We start from the raw sequence: 17,758 nt of genomic DNA, 5'->3' as shown, positions 1-17,758 counted from the left end.
GCAGTTTAATTAACTAAAGTCATGTTTGTTTGACAACCAATTAATGGAAACAAGAGGCCCTGGCCAGTTGGCTCAGTGGTGGAGCGTCGGCCTGGCGTGCGGGAGTCCCGGGTTCGATTCCCGGCCAGGGCACACAGGAGAAGCGCAAGAAAAAAAAAAGAAACAAGAAGAACATACATTTGCCTTTTTTTAATGTTGCCTTATACATATTTAAAATAAAAATTTTGTACTGTCGTACTCTGGATGGTCAGGAGGCATGAGGATGTACATGAACGTTTGTATTACTCAAAGGATTAATGGAGCGGACAGTCTGTCACAATGACCACACATATGTACTTGGAAATCTAATCTGTTCTGCATGTGGGGCAGTGTTCTTGGTGTTGTTAATTAGGGCAAGACTTGATACTGTGCAGAGCTGAGGGAAGGATATTAAAACCTCTGATGATGGGTTTATCTGTTCCTTTCTTTAATTCTATCAGTTTGGGTTTTTTTGTTTGTTTGGTTGGTTTTTTTTTTTTTTTTCCTACAGGGACAGAGAGAGAGTCAAGAGAGAGGGATAGATAGGAACAGACAGACAGGAACAGAGAGAGATGAGAAGCATCAATCATCAGTTTTCCTGCTACGACACCTTAGTTGTTCATTGATTGCTTTCTCATATATGCCTTGACCGTGGGGCTACAGCAGAGCGAGTGACCCCTTGCTTGAGCCAGAGACCTTGGGTCCAAGCTGGTGAGTGAGCTTTATGCTCAAGCCAAATGAGCCTGCGGTCTCGAACCTGAGTCCCCCGCATCCCAGTCCGACGCTCTATCCACTGCGCCACTGCCTGGTCAGGCTAATTCTATCAGTTTTTGCTTTATCTATTTGAGCTGTTAGTGAAGTGTTTTCATTTATGGGTGTCATGTCTTCCTGGTGGACCGACTCTCTGATCACGATGATGTCCTTGTTGTCCTGAAGTCGATTTTGTCTGATACCAGCACAGCACCGAGCCTTCTTGTCCTTATGGTTTGATGCTGTATTTTTCCCATCCATTTTCTTTCAACTTGACTGTATTGTTATAGAGTCCCTTATAGGCAGCATGTCGCTGACTGTTGCTTTCTCTTGGTTCTCCTGGTTTCTGCCTTTTACATCCTGTTGCGTTCCTTCCGTTTCCCATGATGTTGGTGCAGTTGGACTCGGCTCCATCACTTCACTACCCGCCTTGCCCATTTAGGGGTGACTTGATTTTTTAGAATTCTGTTTTACTTAATCTGTTGGCTTTTTTACCTACCACTTTGCATTATTTTTCAGTGATTTGTCTAGGGATTATATATATATATATGTATGTATATAAATTTTTTTACAATATATAATTTATTGGCCTGACCTGTGGTGGCGCAGTAGATAAAGTGTTGACCTGGAACGCTGAGGTTGCTAGTTTAAAACCTTGGGCTTGCCTGATCAAGGCACATATAGGAATTGATGCTTCCTGCTCCTCCCCTCTTCTCTCTTTGTCCTTTATTTCTCTCCCTTCTGTAAAATGAATAAGTAAATAAATAATTTATTAATTGATTTATTAATTGAGGGAATAGAAAGAGAGAAAGGCGTGTGGGGGGAGTGGGAAGCATCAGCTTATATGATAGTTGCTTCTTGTGTGTGCCTTGATTGGGCAAGCCTGGGGTTTTGAATCAGCGACCTTGGCATTCCAGGTCAATGCTTTATCCACTGCGCCAGCACAGGTCAGGCGGTGTATTTATAATTTTTCATGGTCTCTACTCAGGGTTACTATGGTGTCAATTCATATTTATATAAAATTCAAGACCCTTGCAGTCTTAAAGGCCTGTTTTCTGCTCTTGAAGTTTTCGTAGGCGTTGGATCTGCATGTGTTACAAACCCCCACCATGCAGTTATAATTCCTTTAAACATTTTTAGTCACTTGAAGAAATTTAAATAGTCTCTTAAATTTACTCAGATACTGACCCTTTTTAGTGCTCTTCATTCCTTCCTAAAGATGAATTTTCTTCACATTCTGTCTTCCTTAAGGAGCTTGCTTCAGCATCTCTGAGAGCCACGTGGATCTGCTGGCGGCACGCCCTCCTCAGGTTCCTGTGGCCCTGTTCTGTTTCCTTTCGTCTCCCTGTGTCCTCAGATTTGGTCCCTTCACGTCTGTCCTCGGGTTCATGTGCCTTCTTTCCCCTCCAGTATACTGTCCAGAGTGCCCAGCAAGCAGACCGCTTATGTCAGATGTTCTAGTATTAATTCTGGAATTTGTTTGCTTTCTAAATAGTAGTTTGTTTTTTTTTTAATTAATTAATTAATTAATTAATTTATTCATTTTAGAGAGGAGAGGGAGAGACAGAGAGAGAGAGAGACAGAGAGAGAGCAGGGGGAGGAGCTGGAAGCATCAACTCCCATATGTGCCTTGACCAGGCAAGCCCAGGGTTTCGAACCGGCGACCTCAGCATTTCCAGGTCGACGCTTTATCCACTGCGCCACCATAGGTCAGGCTAAATAGTAGTTATTTTTATGTTGCGATTTCTTATTTTTATTTATTATGAGCATAGTTATAAAAGCTACCTTTAAAATTCTTTTTGCTACCTGTCCCTGTAAAAAGAAAAAAAAAAAAAGAAAAACTAATGATTGATGCTTCTCATCTCTCTTCGTTCCTGTCTGTCCCTATCTGACTCTCTGTCTCTGAAAAAAAAAATCTTTTTGCCAGTTCCAGCAGCTGATCCTTTTGAGAATGGTCTTGTGGCTCTTTTCTCTTGAATGTAGGTGACATTTTCCTATTTCTTAGTCCATCTAGTAATTTGGAATTTTGTTCTGGACACTTGAGGGCATTGTGTTATAGACTGAGTTCTGTGTGTCCCCTGAAATAGTGCTGTTTGTTTCGTGAGGTGGCAGCAGAACCTGTTCCATCCTGTTCACTAGCATCGGTGCAGGCTCGCTGCCTGTGGCTCAGATGGGAGCCCGAAGTTTGGGCAGTTAAGGCAGGTGTTAGGTCCCCTCCTGTGGCCTTTCTCCTTTCACTTTCCTGCTGTAGTTGTCCCGAATTCTGTTCACTGGCTTCTCAGGGTTAGGGCACAGTTCTGAGGTGCACAGCCACATGGTTTCTGCGGATGGAGGCCTGCCCTCAGGCATAGCCCATGAAACAAGCTCCCCAGGTGCCTTTTCTTCCAGGTGCAGGCTCCCCTCAGGTGTCTATCTTGTTTCCATGCCTTCAAGTATACTGCTCACAAAAATTAGGGGATATTTTACAATGAAGATGAAGCGATAAAAGAAGCATTTGATATTTTTTTTTATTAAACAAGAACATCAGAAAAGCAAATGACAAGTCAAAGAAACTTGTTTTGATTAAGCAAATGAGATGTAAAACCAACTTTTATTTCATTGGTGAAAATGCACTGTACAAAAGGCTGAAAGTACAGGAGTATCTGCACGTTCCCTGATAACCTAGTTTTTGTGAGCAGAGTACTTTCCAGAGCTTGTAGGTGTTTGTGGGGGCAGATTGCCCCTGTGGAGAGCGCCCACTGCCCTCTTCCCGGGAGCCTGCCTCAACTCCCGGCCTGTCCTTAACTCTCGGATTCTGACGTGCACACTTTGTGACCCACTCTGTTTATAGCAGTGATGGGCTTGAAAAGACGCGTTTTGGTGTTCATCAGGCTCATTGTCAGATTCACTATATTGACTTCCATTATTAATTAAAGGCTTTTGGATTTTTTAACACTTTTTTGAAATAGAAGTGGTTATTAGAGGGAATAGTTTAGCAATTTGTTTTCACATATCATGAAATTTTACTTCTTGAGAGTTGAATGTTATTTTTTTAAACATTTGGCTTCATAAGAGTGTTTGTGACTTTCTTCAGATATGTTACATAATTTTTAGCTTCTTATCAATAAAGGATAACATTTTATAAAATAATCTCACTTTAGTCAGGGGATAAAGAAAGGTGTGAACAGTTAGTGTAGGTTCAGCAGATTTCCTTTTAGACATCTGTTTGGTTAGTTTTCATTACTTGTGCTGTTTTCCCTTCAGCAGTCAGAGTGGGAAGTTTACTATTCTTTGTTAAGCCATGGTTGGGAAACTTCCTTGCACAATCTTAGAAACTTAGTTGCACAGAAAAGTCGTCTGAGCTCAAATTCTCAACAGGCCTCTGCATCCTGTGTCCATCCAGTAGTAGAGAGGTGGGGGTCATCTGCAGTCAGCTTCAGAAACAGCCTCCTGATTATCAGCTGTATGTTGCTGTTTACATGAAATAGGCCCGTATGGAACAAATAGAAGCTTCTTCTCTAGGGTCAACTACTTGGGCTTTAGAAACTCTTCAATAGGACAGGCAGAGCTCAGCGATACTGCAGTTTCTATTTCAGACCACTACAGTCAAGGGAGCTGGAATCTTGCTGGTAGAGGGTCTTGCCTTCAATTTGTTGAAAACAAACAAACAAAATGCAACATCTGTAAAACACAGTGAAGCCAAGCCCCATAAATCGAGGTCTGCCTGTATGCAGAGAGAACATCAGATGTTCCCTGTTTTGCTGTTTTGCCTTTAAGAGTCTATCTTACAGAATAAAGGATACCCTCTGGAAATGATTAATGAAATAAATTCACAGTGAATGAGATGGGACATTTATTATTATTACTATTATTATAAATGTATTACATTTGTAATAAAACTGTCTGAGTGTTTTGGTGAAAATAATAATTCAAAGGCATTAGATTTTTGAGAAATTAGTAATTCCCCCAAAACTCATTTCTGACAAGATTATTGACAAGGCCCATCCTCAGAGATTATTTTCAAAGCAGATCCCTGTGGGTTAATGAAGAGAACTGACATTTGTTCCTAGAGGTTCCTTTTCTTTTTTAAAAAATTTACTGATTTAAAAGAGAGAAACATGGATTTGTTGTTCCACTTATTTATGCATTCCTTGGCTGATTCTTTTTTTTTTTTTGTATTTTTCTGAAGCTAGAAACGGGGAGAGACAGACAGACTCCCGCATGCGCCCGACCGGGATACACCTGGTACACCCACCAGGGAGCAACGCTCTGCCCCTCTGGGGCGTCGCTTTGTTGCGACCATAGCCACTCTAGCGCCTGGGGCAGCGGCCAAGGAGCCATCCCCAGCGCCCGTGCCATCTTTGCTCCAATGGAGCCTCGGCTGCGGGAGGGGAAGAGAGAGACAGAGAGGAAGGAGAGGGGGAAGGGTGGAGAAGCAGATGAGCACTTCTCCTGTGTGCCCTGGCTGGGAATCGAACCCCGGACTTCTGCACGCCAGGCAGACGCTCTACCACTGAGTCAACCGGCCAGGGCTGCTGATTCTTTTTTTGCAACATTAGCATATCAGGACGATTCTCTAGCCAACTGAGCTACCTGGCCAGGACTTGGGGGATTCTTCTTTCCTAAACCTCATGTCCCATTGGAGACACACTTATCTTCTCTGAGACCATTCTGATCAGGATGGTCCAGACACATAAACAGTTAGATCAAGAGTCTAGCCAGAGCTGGGAGGTGAACACACAATGCAGCATACAGATGATGCATTATAGAAGTATACACATGAAACCTATATAATTTTTTTTTTTCCAAAGCTGGAAACGGGGAGGCAGTCAGACAGACTCCCGCATGTGCCCGACCAGGATCCACCCTGCATGCCCACCAGGGGGCGATGCTCTGCCCATCTGGGGCGTTGCTCTGCTGCAACCAGAGCCATTCTAGTGCCTGAGGCAGAGGCCACGGAGCTATCCCCAGCGCCTGGGCCAACCCTGCTCCAATGGAGCCTTGGCTGCGGGAGGGGAAGAGAGAGACAGAGAGGAAAGAGGGGGGAGGGGTGGAGAAGCAGATGGGTGCCTCTCCTGTGTGCCCTGGCCGGGAATCGAACCCGGGACTCCTGCATGCCAGGCCGACGCTCTACCTCTGAGCCAACTGGCCAGGGCCGAAACCTATATAATTTTATCACCTTAATAAATTCAATTGAAAAAAGAAAAAGAGCCTGACTAGGCGGTGGCGCAGTGGATAGAACATCGGACTGGGATGCGAAAGGACCCAGGTTTGGGACCCCGAGGTCGCCAGCTTGAGCGTGGGCTCATCTGGTTTGAGCAAAAGCTCACCAGCTTGGACCCAAGGTCGCTGGCTCAAGCAAGAGGTTACTTGGTCTGGTGAAGGCCTGCGGTCAAGGCACATATGAGAAAGCAATCAATGAACAACTAAGGTGTTGCAATCAAAAACTGATGATTGATGCTTCTCATCTCTCTTTGTTCCTGTCTGTCCCTATCTATCCCTCTCTCTGACTCTCTGTCTCTGTAAAAAAAAAAAAAGATTTAGCTCGAGGTTGCCCAGTACAGTAAGGTATAGTTGCTCAGTGATGGCCTTTCAGTCCTGCTGTGAGGGTCCAGCCTCATCCTCAAGGGTAGTTTATTCATATATTGAGAGGCTGAATATTTTTATATGCATCTAAAAAAAACCCACAGTGGCTCAGACCCAATGCCTATTAATTGCCTTTTTTTCTGGGTGTGAACAGGAAGATGTCTCCCTGTAATTCTGTTCCAGGAGTTAAAACGGGGCTGCTCTTGGCACCCTGTTCTTTGGCAGTTGGTTAAATGTGACATCTCAGTTAGGCTTTTTATGATCACAGTCTGGGAAGCTCAGATCTTACTGCTCACCTCATAATCTCACAGTAGGGTTGCCTACACCTGGCTGAGCACAGGCCCACGACTCACACACACACACCTGGTGGGTGTGCATGCTTGCCCTTGACTTCCCCCAGGGAGCTCCCTGAACTGTCTTTCCATCTTGCCAGCTTACTAGCTTAGCAGCCCCAGTGGAGAAAGAACCCCTTTCCTAGGGTTGCCATGAATCTTGCCTGTGCCTGCTCTTGGCCACAGTGGGTTTTATACCTGCCCAGCCAGCTGCCTGGCTTGTGATTGTCCCACTTGGGACTGTAGACCAGGGGTCCCCAAACTACAGCCCACGGGCCGCATGCAGCCCCCTGAGGCCATTTATCCGGCCCCCACTGCACTTCCGGAAGGGACACCTCTTTCATTGGTGGTCAGTGGTATGCGGCGGCACTGCAAAGTGTGGCGCCGCTCACGTATAGTACTACTTCCGGTGACGCAGGATGGACGCATCACAGCTCGGGAACGCTGTCATATCACTTGGTACGGCTAGCAGTGACAAATATGGAACCGGACATTGACCATCTCATTAGACAAAAGCAGGTCCATAGTTCCCATTGAAATACTTGTCAGTTTGTTGATTTAAATTTACTTGTTCTTGGCCCTGGCTGGTTGGCTCAGTGGTAGAGCGTTGGCCTGGTGTGCAGGAGTCCCAGGTTCAATTCCTGGCCAGGGCACACAGGAGAAGTGCCCATCTGCTTCTCCACCCCTCCCCCTCTCCTTTCTCTCTGTCTCTCTCTTCCCCTCCCACAGCCAAGGCTCCACTGGAGCAGGGTTGGCCTGGCGCTGAGGATGGCTCTGTGGCCTCTGCCTCAGGTGCTAGAATGGCTCTAGTTGCAGCAGAGCAACGCCCCAGATGGGCAGAGCATCGCCCCCTGGTGGGCGTGCCGGGTGGATCCTGGTCGGGCACATGCGGGAGTCTGTCTGACTGCCTCCCCGTTTCCAGCTTCAGAAAAAATACGAAAAAAGAAAAAAAAAAGGAAAGACATTTACTTGTTCTTTATTTTAAATATTGTATTTGTTCTCGTTTTTTTTTTTTACTTTAAGATATGTGCAGTGTGCATAGGGATTTGTTCATAGTTTTTTTTATAGTCCGGCCCTCCAACGGTCTGAGGACAGTGAACTGGCCCCCTGTGTAAAAGGTTTGGGGACCTCTGCTGTAGACCCTCCTGGAGGGCAATGGCAAGCTCTGCTGAGTCCTGAGATGTGATTCTCTTCCCAGCGGAGTCCAGCTTTGGTTATAACAATTGTCAGTTTGTCTCTCTTTGGGTGTTGTAGGTCTCCTTTCTCCTAAGAAAACTCTTGGCATTGCCTCACTTGCAGAAGAAGATTGTGCTCTCGGGAGATTGTGCTCTCAGGAGCTGTGCTCTCAGGAGGTATCTGACCTCTGGCTCTGTGCACCTTCGTGTAGTCAGGTGCCTCTCCAGCTCCAGGCTGAACCTGTGCTTCTTCCCCCTGGGAGGGGAGCTCAGCAGTGTCTGCATGTCCCACCATGGCCGAGCCTGTGTCTCGCAGGGGCTGCACGGACCCTGCTGAGGGCATAGCCCTGGCAAAAAAGCAGCATGTGTGTGTGCTGTAGCACTTCAGGAAAACAACTTGAAACTGTGTTCTTTTGTGTTTTTAACCTGTGTCTCACCCAGAGCTGCAATGTTATTTTTATGGAGTTAGACAGAGTTTTGTCATTTGGAGTGCTAATCTGTCCCTGTTGTGGGACATTTAGGCAGTTTCTGGTTAATTACTAGCATAAGCATTAGTCTTTTGGATAAGTGATTTCTCCAGCCGTAACCATTTTCTGGGGATATGTTACCTAGCTGTGGTGATGATCCTTGGGCTGCACGTGGTCACGCTTCTGTTCACACGGGTCGTCTGGGTTGCGCTCCCTGGGTCACAGCGAGGCCACGTGAAGAAGTGCATCTGCTTCTTGGCACCAGACTCCCACCTGGCGACGTGCTGTGTCAGAGGCCACCCCTCAGTCAGGCATCTCAGTTGACAGCACACCTCGACCTCCCGTGTGGTTCTTGACCCCAGCCTGCTTTCTTCCCTTGTCTCACCTCCAGCCACCTCCTCTTTCTCTGGACAGTTGTAGCCTCATCGGGGCGCTCGGCTCTCCCCCAACGCACCCCTCCCCTCCACCATGGTGTCTGTAAGGCAGGCAGCCATGCAGTCATGCCCAGCACCTCCAGGCCTCTGTCAGCGTGTCTCCTGTCCCTCTTCAGGTTCCTGAAAGGCAGCAGCACTGCTAGGCCAGCCACTGGGTAGCACAGGCCCTGGGGAGGGGCTGCCTCCACTTGAGATCACGTCACACACGTACACACCATGCCTCACCCCTCTCCTCAGAACATATTTATTCTTCAGTAATCACAAAGGTGCTACCTGCCACCATTTATTGAAAACTTGGTGAGCACATAGACAGCTGTTTCTCCAACAGTGTTTTGGAGCTATTTCCAGTTCACATGGCCAACCGGAGGCCTCAGAGAACCAACAGCAATGTCACTGCTGGGGGGTCTCCACACTGAGAACTCAGCCTTTAATTTTTACTCCACAGCTTGCTGCCACTCGAAGGTCCTGTGCAGCTCCACAGAGCTGAGCACGGAGCGCCTGGCCTCACGTGGGACACTGGGGGCCTCAGCAGGACTTGCTGGGCTCCTATCACAGTGCTCTTCAACATGATGTTCAGTACTGGTTTGGTCACCTAGTTAAAAAGTTGGTTTCTACTTTTTCTTTCTCTTTTTTTTTCCTTTTCCTTTTCCTGTAGCAGAGACAGAGTCAGAGCAAGGGACAGATAGGGACAGACAGACAGGAGGGGAGAGAGATGAGAAACACCAACTCTCCATTGCGGTTCCCCAGCTGTTCATTGATTGATTTCTCATATGTGCCCTACCAAGGGGTGACAGCAGACCGAGTGACCCCTTGCTCAAGCCAGCAACCTTGGGCTCAAGCTGGTGAGCCCACACTCAAGCTGGCGATCTCGGGGTCTTGAACCTGGGTCCTCCACATCCCAGTCCGACGCTCTATCCACTGCGCTACCACCTGGTCAGGCTCTTTCCCTTTTCTAATTGATTTTCGAGAGAAGGAAGAGAAAGAAAAGAGAGTGCGAAACATTGCTTCATTAGTTATGCATTCATTAGTCGCTTCCCATTTTTGTACCCTGACTAGGGATTGAACCTGCTACCTTAGTGTCTCAGGACAACTAAGCTCTGACTGAGCTAACCAGGCATGGCCTCTCTTTTTCTTTCTAGGGGATAAAATACTTTTGTGAAAAATATAATAACTGCCTGGTTGTTTTTCTCCCCCCCCTCCTTAATGTACAGAATACAAAAAGGATCCAAGATGTGTTAGAACATTTGAGCCAGCAACCCTGACCCTGTTTAATTAAAATAAATGTATTTGTGTGTTTATTTTGAAAGCTCAAACTACAGAAAGTTAGTGCTGAAGGCCACCATCCTCCACCCTCCCTTTCCCTTGAGGACAGCCCTGTTGGTACAATTATCAGTCTCTTAGGGTCCTTGCCAGGCAAGGGGCTGTGGCGCCCAGGCCCCACTCTGCAGCATGCCTGCTGCATGGCTCCCTTCACCTTCATAGGACTTGAAGTTGGAGCATTTGTAATTTCCAGATCCAGCCAGCATTTGGAAATTTGGTCATTGTCCACAGCCTTCCCAATTGCACCAGTCGGCTGCTGGCACGTGCTGGTGTCTGAGGCCCTAAAGAGCCCAGATCATTTCCCAGTATTTGAGCCGTGCTTGTACCACTGGGTCCCTGGTTTGTGGGCTCTGCCTGGCTGGCCCGTGACCTGCACAAGCTGGGACAGAGGTGATCTTTGTGGTCTGATTGCTGCGTGCAATTAACCCAGGAGCCCTGAGGCGCTGTGTGGGCGTCCCCACAGGTCTGCGGCCTCTCCTGTGCTCACAGGGCACACAGGCCACATGCTGATGATGATGGAGGGTGAGGTCATTGACCTGACGGGCACCTGACAGGATGGGGCTGGGCTCCCAGGGCTGGTTCCAGAGATAGGCATGGGTAAACTGCCGTGAGCAGGGGTCAGAATGCCAGGAGGTGATGCTGTCCTTGGAGATGAGCTCACTGGTGGCACATGGGGTACAGAGCAGGTGGGGTGAATGGTGGCAGTTACAAGGGCCACTTCCCACGAGAACTGCAGCTCTCCGTCTCTGCTGCTGAGACAGGGCAGCCACAAGCGCAGACTGCTGGGCTAGGCTTGCTCACCTTGCACCCCTGGTTCTCAGGACCACGTATGTGAGCACACAGCAGAGACCCTGGTCACAGCTAATTGAATGGAAATCATAAAGCAAAATTGGTCTTCATTACCTTTCTTGGTTCCAAAATCTGGTCAAAGAGGGGAGTCTCAGTAGACGCCACATGTCCCAGCCTCTGTGGCAGCTTTGCTTGCCCTTCTACACTCAGGTGACACAACCATTTGCACACCAGCTTTTCTACTGTAGAAAAACAGTAGAATGCCGTCCATAGAAAACAGATCTGGTCCTGCTGGGGCTGTGCCTTCCTGTGGGGCTGGGGCCTCGGCAGACCACTGCTCCCTGCTCTGCCCAACCCCTGCATCCCTCCCATGTGTTCTGTTCATCCACGCTTCCCCAGGGAGCGGGGCTTCAGGGAGGCAGAAGTGAGCCTTTGTCCATGGACGTGTTTCAGGGGTGCTGTGGACCAGGCACTCCGTGGCTCTTGCGCGCCAAGTGGGTGAGCGAGTGAATGAGGGTGTGGACTCTGTCCTGGCTCCTGTCAGGAGAAGACCAGAGGGGGAGTGTATGCCCTGTGGGCCTTCTTGGTCCTGGGTTGCAAGGCTGGCCAAGCCCCACTCAGGCCCTGCTAAGCAGTGCAGGTGACACGCTGCTTTATGTCTCTTCTGCGCACAGGGCCGGGGATGGAGGTGGACAGGGCAGGGTCTTCCCTGAGACCTTCAACTGTGGGAATCTCATTATGCCCACAGGGCTTCTGTTTACAAGACCATAGATTCACAGGGCTTGCAGATTTGGGTCATTGTGTGGATTTTTCTTTCCAGGTTACTTGTCCTGCTGCCGCTTCCTGGATGACAATCAGATTGTTACCAGCTCTGGAGACACGACCTGGTGAGTACCTGAGCTCCATGCCCTTCTCACACTGCTCAGTCACACCCACAGCTCTAGGCACAGAGGAAATGACTCTGCCGTTTAGGATGTCTGTACTGTGAAATTAATTAGGATGTCTGTAATGTGAAATGGCCACGAGACTTTAGTCTAAGAGGCAGCGAGAGATGAGTGAGGTCGAGTGTGTACTTCGCAGACACTGACCTTGCAATTGTGTGGGAGGGGCCTGTGCTCCTTTCCCTATGGGCAGTCCTTTGGGGCAGCAGGAGCTTTTGTCCCCCCTTAGGGGAGCTCTGTCTCATGTGGATGCGAAGCACAGCCCCAAAATAGCAGGTGTCATGACTTCAAGTGGATTACACCAAATTTTTGAATGTTTAGAATTTATACCTTCCTTATAGATAGAAGCCCACTTAAACTCTAGAATGTTTCGTTTGTGGCACCAAACCATATAATTTAAATGATTAGATATTATTTCATAAGAGTCATTTTAGATTTTATGTGTCCTCGTGGGTTTTCTTGTCCCTTTGAGGCACAGACACCCAGTCCCGTGGGGAATGGGGACACCCTGTGTGGTCCTTCCTCCCTTAGCCACCATGTCCTGTTTAGCAAGGTGTACTTTTTGTATAAATGTCATAGGTTCACAAAAACATTAACGTCTAGACCAGGGGTTGGGAACAATTTTGGCTGAGAGAGCCAGGAATGCCACATATTTTTTTTTATAAATAAATTTTTATTTTAATGGGGTGACATCAATAAATCAGGGTACATATATTCAAAGAAAACATTTCCAGGTTATCTTGTCATTTAGTTCTGTTGCATACCCATCACCCAAAAAGAGATCATCCTCTGTCACCCTCTATCCAGTCTTCTCTGTACCCCTCCCCTTCCCCCTTCCACCTCCCCTCCCCCCACCCCCCGTAACCGCCCCACTCCTGTCCATGTCTCTTAGTCTCGTTTTTATGTCCCACCAATGTGTGGAATCCTGCAGTTCTTGTTTTTTTCTGATTCGCTTATTTCACTCCGCATAATGTTATCAAGATTCCACCATTCTGCTGTAAGTAATCCGATGTCATCATTTCTTCTAGCTGAATAGTATACCATGGTGTATATGTGCCCCATCTTCTTTATCCAGTCTTCTGTTTTTTTTTTACAGTGATTAAAAGCCTTTAAGCAAACTCTTGGCCAATACAGCAAGAATCCATAAAAGAGTAGTGTCCTTAACATGTTCACCAAGTCCAAGTTGGCCCCATCACCATGCCAAATTCCTGAAAAATGCAACCCAACCACAGTTCAGTCTGTTAGGAGCTGTCACAGGGAGCAGGAGTCCAGGAAAAGTCCACACAGGAAAAGTCTGCATGGCACTGGAATTGTTGTCACCATTCTATACTTTGCAGCTCATGTCCAAGTCCCAATGACCGCTGCTTCTAGCTGGTAATGATTCAGGTAGACTGGAAAAGCCATTTGCAGCATGCGTGGATATGGAGCTTCTGTTCTCCTCTGCCTGGAGAGATGAGACCAGGTTGCTTTTCCCTGGAGCTCTGCGACTGTGGCTTGGTAAAGAGAACCTTGGGATACACTAAGCTGGGTGGCAAAGGTAGATTCATAATAGAAGTTGGCAAAAGGGGGAAAGAGAGCTCTAAATTAGGAGTAGGTCCCAGCCTGAAATATGAGTGGGGCATTGAAGTAGGAGGGATAAAGGAAACACTATATATTAAGCAAAGCAGCAGAAAATAGGACTATCAACACCCACAACAGAGATCTTTGAGGGAAGAATAAAAAACCTGACTATTCAGGCAAAACATAGTTAAGTGGCCCTTGTGCAAATGAGATCAGTTTACCTGTTTCTTGGAAGAAATACCCTAGGCTCATCCACAGTGTCGTAGATGGGGCCGACGGCCCTGGGCACCTTCAGCCTTCAGTGGCAAACCCCAGCATTCTGGGCAAGGTTAGGTCATAGGTGGCTGGAGCAGGGCTGGAAGAGACTGAACCCTCCCTTAGAGGCACGAGGGGGAAGCCTACCTTCCAGTGTCCCTGTTTCCTCACAGCAGAGGCATGTAAGCCTGGCAGGCTTTAGCTCAATGACCTTCCTTTCCACTATTGAAGCAGGACCCAGATGGCATCCTATGAGACCCCTTTGGGGCGTTGGAGCCTTTAAGGGTGTATCCTAAAAGCTGGTAGTTCCCCTGATCTCTATTGGGCTTTTTCTGCCTCTAGGTATCTTAAAAGCCATGCTCAGAAGGTCTCGCTGAGGGGTTTGAGGATCCCCATCCGCCTATATAAATCTTTTCCATATATCTGGAGCTATTTGGAAAAAGACAAAACAGTGTTACTAGAATGCCACATATTTTAAAATGTAATTCCGTGAGAGCCATACAACATCTCATGTACGTTACACATTATCCAATAAAAATTATCCAGTAAAAATCCTGGAGGATAGCTGTGATTGGCTCCAGCCACCCGCAACCCTGAACATGAGCGGTAGGAAATGAATGGATTATAATACATGAGAATGTTTTTATAATATATATATATATATATATATTTTTTTTTTTTTTAAGCTGGAAACAGGGAGAGACAGTCAGACAGACTCCCGCATGCGCCCGACCGGGATCCACCCGGCACGCCCACCAGGGGCGAAGCCCTGCCCACCAGGGGGCGATGCTCTGCCCATCCTGGGCGTCGCCATGTTGCGACCAGAGCCACTCTAGCGCCTGAGGCAGAGGCCACAGAGCCATCCCCAGCGCCCGGGCCATCTTTTGCTCCAATGGAGCCTTGGCTGCGGGAGGGGAAGAGAGAGACAGAGAGGAAAGCGCGGCGGAGGGGTGGAGAAGCAAATGGGCGCTTCTCCTGTGTGCCCTGGCCGGGAATCGAACCCGGGTCCTCCGCACGCTAGGCCGACGCTCTACCACTGAGCCAACCGGCCAGGGCTGTGAGAATGTTTTATATTTTTAACGCTATTTTTTTTATTAAAGATTTGTCTGCGAGCCAGATGCAGCCATCAAAAGAGCCACAATCTGGCTCGCGAGCTATCGGTTCCCGACCACTGATCTAGACTCAACATTGGGGAAGAATTTATTAGAATAATTTTTTAAAGCTTCTTCATTTCCGAGCAGTTTTCTTTCAGACTCCGGGAACTGTCTTGCTTCCTTTCTGTAGTCCCTCAGGCCCCCGTTGGGGAGCTTTCCTGTGGTGGGCTTGCAGGGTTGAAATAGTCTGATTGGGTTTGTGTTGCCAGAAGGAGCCAGGGTTCCATGAGGCTGGAACAAAGTGAGCAATTCTGCGCGATTGCTGTCTGGGTCGAGGCTCAGGAGGGGTACATGTCCACATCTTGCCTTTGATATTGATACCCCTTACTTGGCCACTTGAGCCAACAGCCATGGGCACTGAGCTCCAGTCTGCTGCATCGCTCTGAGCCATTGGTTTGCCTAGCATTACTCCACACCGTGGCCTGCAGGACCCTCGAGGGCATAGAGCTGGCAGTACCATACAGGGCATGTCCTGCAACCCCTTGAGACCCCTCTTGGAGCCTGAGTGTATGGCAAAGCATCTGACTTGCCCTGCTTTAAAGGGACAATTGGCTTCCCTTGTTTTTTTGTTTTGTTTTTGTTTATTTCTTAATTTTTTAAGAGAGGGAAACATTGATTAGTTTTTCCACTTATTTATGCACTCATAGGCTGATTCTTGTATGTACCCTGACCAGGAATTGAACCCACCACTTTGGCATATTGGGACAACGATCCAACTAACGGAGCTCTTAGTTGATATGGAGATTGGTTACTCAAACCTGCAGCAGGATTTTTTTTTAAACTTTTTTTTTTACAGGGACAGAGAGAGTCAGAAGGATAGATAGGGACAGACAGACAAGAACGGAGAGAGATGAGAAGCATCAATCATCAGTTTTTCGTTGCGACACCTTAGTGTTCATTGATTGTGATCTCATATGTGCCATGACCACGGGCCTTCAGCAGACTGAGTAACCCCCCGCTCGAGCCAGTGACCTTGGGTCCATGCTAGTGAGCTTTTTTGCTCAAGCTGGCTATCTTGGGGTCTCGAACCTGGGTCCTTCAACATCCCAGTCCGACGCTCTATCTACTGCGCCACTGCCTGGTCAGGCTGCAGCAGGATTTTTGTTGGTTTTGATTCCCCTTCAAAGTCATTTGAAGAGTTCAGAATTCTTTTGAGGAAAAGCACACAGGTTTACTGCGGTCCTGGGTGGTGTAGGATACTCTGTCACTGGTCATCTGAGAAGGAGAGGTGACTCTGCTTATCTTGTCTTCTGCTCCAGTGCTCTATGGGACATCGAGACGGGCCAGCAGACGACCACGTTTACTGGACACACTGGGGATGTTATGAGCCTTTCTCTCGCCCCTGACACCAGACTGTTTGTCTCTGGTGCTTGTGATGCTTCAGCCAAACTCTGGGATGTGCGAGAAGGGGTGTGCCGGCAAACGTTCACTGGCCACGAGTCTGACATCAATGCCATCTGTGTGAGTCGGGGTTAACCTATGGTCAGCGTCCTCACCAGCTGTTCACAATGAGATGAGTTACTGTAAACCAAAGAATATCTCGTTTAATTTTGAAATATTTTCAGGATTATTCTGTATTTCCACTGCAGATACAACCTAATTTACAAAAACCTCCCTGTAAAAAACTTAGATGTGGTGTGGGCTGTCCTTGGGAAGCCAGCCAAGTCTGTGCTGGGCGTGCTTCTCAGGATCGCTGCGGTGTCTGCTGTGTGCTGGCTGGCTCCCAGCCCTGGCGTGCTGAGGGCTTCCCTCTGGGTGGGGGACAGCGCAATTCTTCACTCAGCATGCTGCCTATGCAGGGTGGGGGCTTTCCGTCTCCACTTCACCTGGACTTGAGGGGGGCTGTGCAGGCACATCTGTTAAGTTGAGGGTCCCTTCCCCACCTTCCTGCTCAGGGCCAGCCTTCTGCTGCTGCCCATGAAGAAACACAGGCCCATCAGTGACGGCCATACCCTTGGGAAAGGTGTAGAAGACAGCCCTCATGTCTGAGGGCACTTGTGTGGCTCACACAGTGCAGAGCCTTCACATCCTGTTCCCTGGTTTGCTTCCTAGACCCCTATGGTATGGTCCCCCGGGTTCTGCCTAAGTCCAGCCCTGCTGGCTTTTTGTACCTTGCCAGCTGTAGCTCTGCTCCTGGGCAGCCTGTATTACCAATGTTTATTTTTGTGTGTCTTTGCTTTCTCTTTCCAGTTCTTTCCAAATGGCAATGCATTTGCCACTGGCTCGGATGATGCTACCTGCAGGCTGTTTGACCTTCGTGCGGATCAGGAGCTCATGACTTACTCCCACGACAACATAATATGTGGGATCACCTCTGTCTCCTTCTCCAAGAGCGGGCGCCTCCTCCTCGCAGGGTACGACGACTTCAATTGCAACGTCTGGGACGCACTCAAAGCCGACAGGGCCGGTAGGTGATGGTTGGGTCTTCCTGTGTGTCCTGGACACTGACTCTTTCTAGGTGGATGTGACTCCTCACGTAAATCAAGGCTTTCAGGTTTCCATCTGTCAGGTTGGCAAGAAACGTGGTCTGGGGCTGCCTGAAAGCACCAGCCCAGCCCCATGGCATGGCCTGGCAGGGGCGTGGGCAACAAGCCAAAGGGTGTGGCTCTCCAGGCATGGTGACCCGCGTGTTCCAGAAGCTCTTCCCACACACTTATGAGGGCCAGGCGGTGGCCCCACTAGGCAGAAAAGGGGTACACAGTTTAGCCTTCAAGGCCCCGTCTTGCTTTCCCTGCCCTCTGGTTTTACGTGTTGGAACTCAATCATTTAAGAGTAGAGCACAAGTCCAGGCAGGTATAACGTAATCTGAAGTTCACACATCAAAGGCCGGTGTGTGGGCCTGACCGGGCAGTGCGGGTAGAGCGTCGGACTGGGATGCCGAGGACCCAGGTTCAAGACCCCAAGGTTGCCAGCTTGAGCGCGGGCTCATCTGGTTTGAACAAAGTTCACCAGCTTGGACCCAAGGTCGCTGGCTCGAGCAAGGGGTTACTTGGTCTGC

The 17,758-nt window shown here is 48.4% G+C and overlaps 1 protein-coding gene across 6 annotated transcripts in view; it reads left to right on the top strand.

Moving 5' to 3' along the window:
• The window catches only part of GNB1 (G protein subunit beta 1), an 89,848-nt gene that overhangs the window by 68,317 nt on the left and 3,773 nt on the right, over positions 1–17,758 (top strand). For all 6 annotated transcript variants that reach the window (XM_066374817.1, XM_066374822.1, XM_066374820.1 and 3 more), the window contains 3 exons: positions 11,671–11,737; positions 16,020–16,221; positions 16,951–17,167. In XM_066374817.1, the coding sequence (XP_066230914.1) occupies positions 11,671–11,737; positions 16,020–16,221; positions 16,951–17,167 (486 nt within the window). The remainder of the gene's footprint in view (positions 1–11,670; positions 11,738–16,019; positions 16,222–16,950; positions 17,168–17,758) is intronic.

This window comes from Saccopteryx leptura, chromosome 3 (assembly GCF_036850995.1).
Source record: "Saccopteryx leptura isolate mSacLep1 chromosome 3, mSacLep1_pri_phased_curated, whole genome shotgun sequence".
Classification (NCBI taxonomy): Eukaryota; Metazoa; Chordata; class Mammalia; order Chiroptera; family Emballonuridae; genus Saccopteryx; species Saccopteryx leptura.
This window is presented reverse-complemented; position numbering and strand designations above follow the sequence as displayed.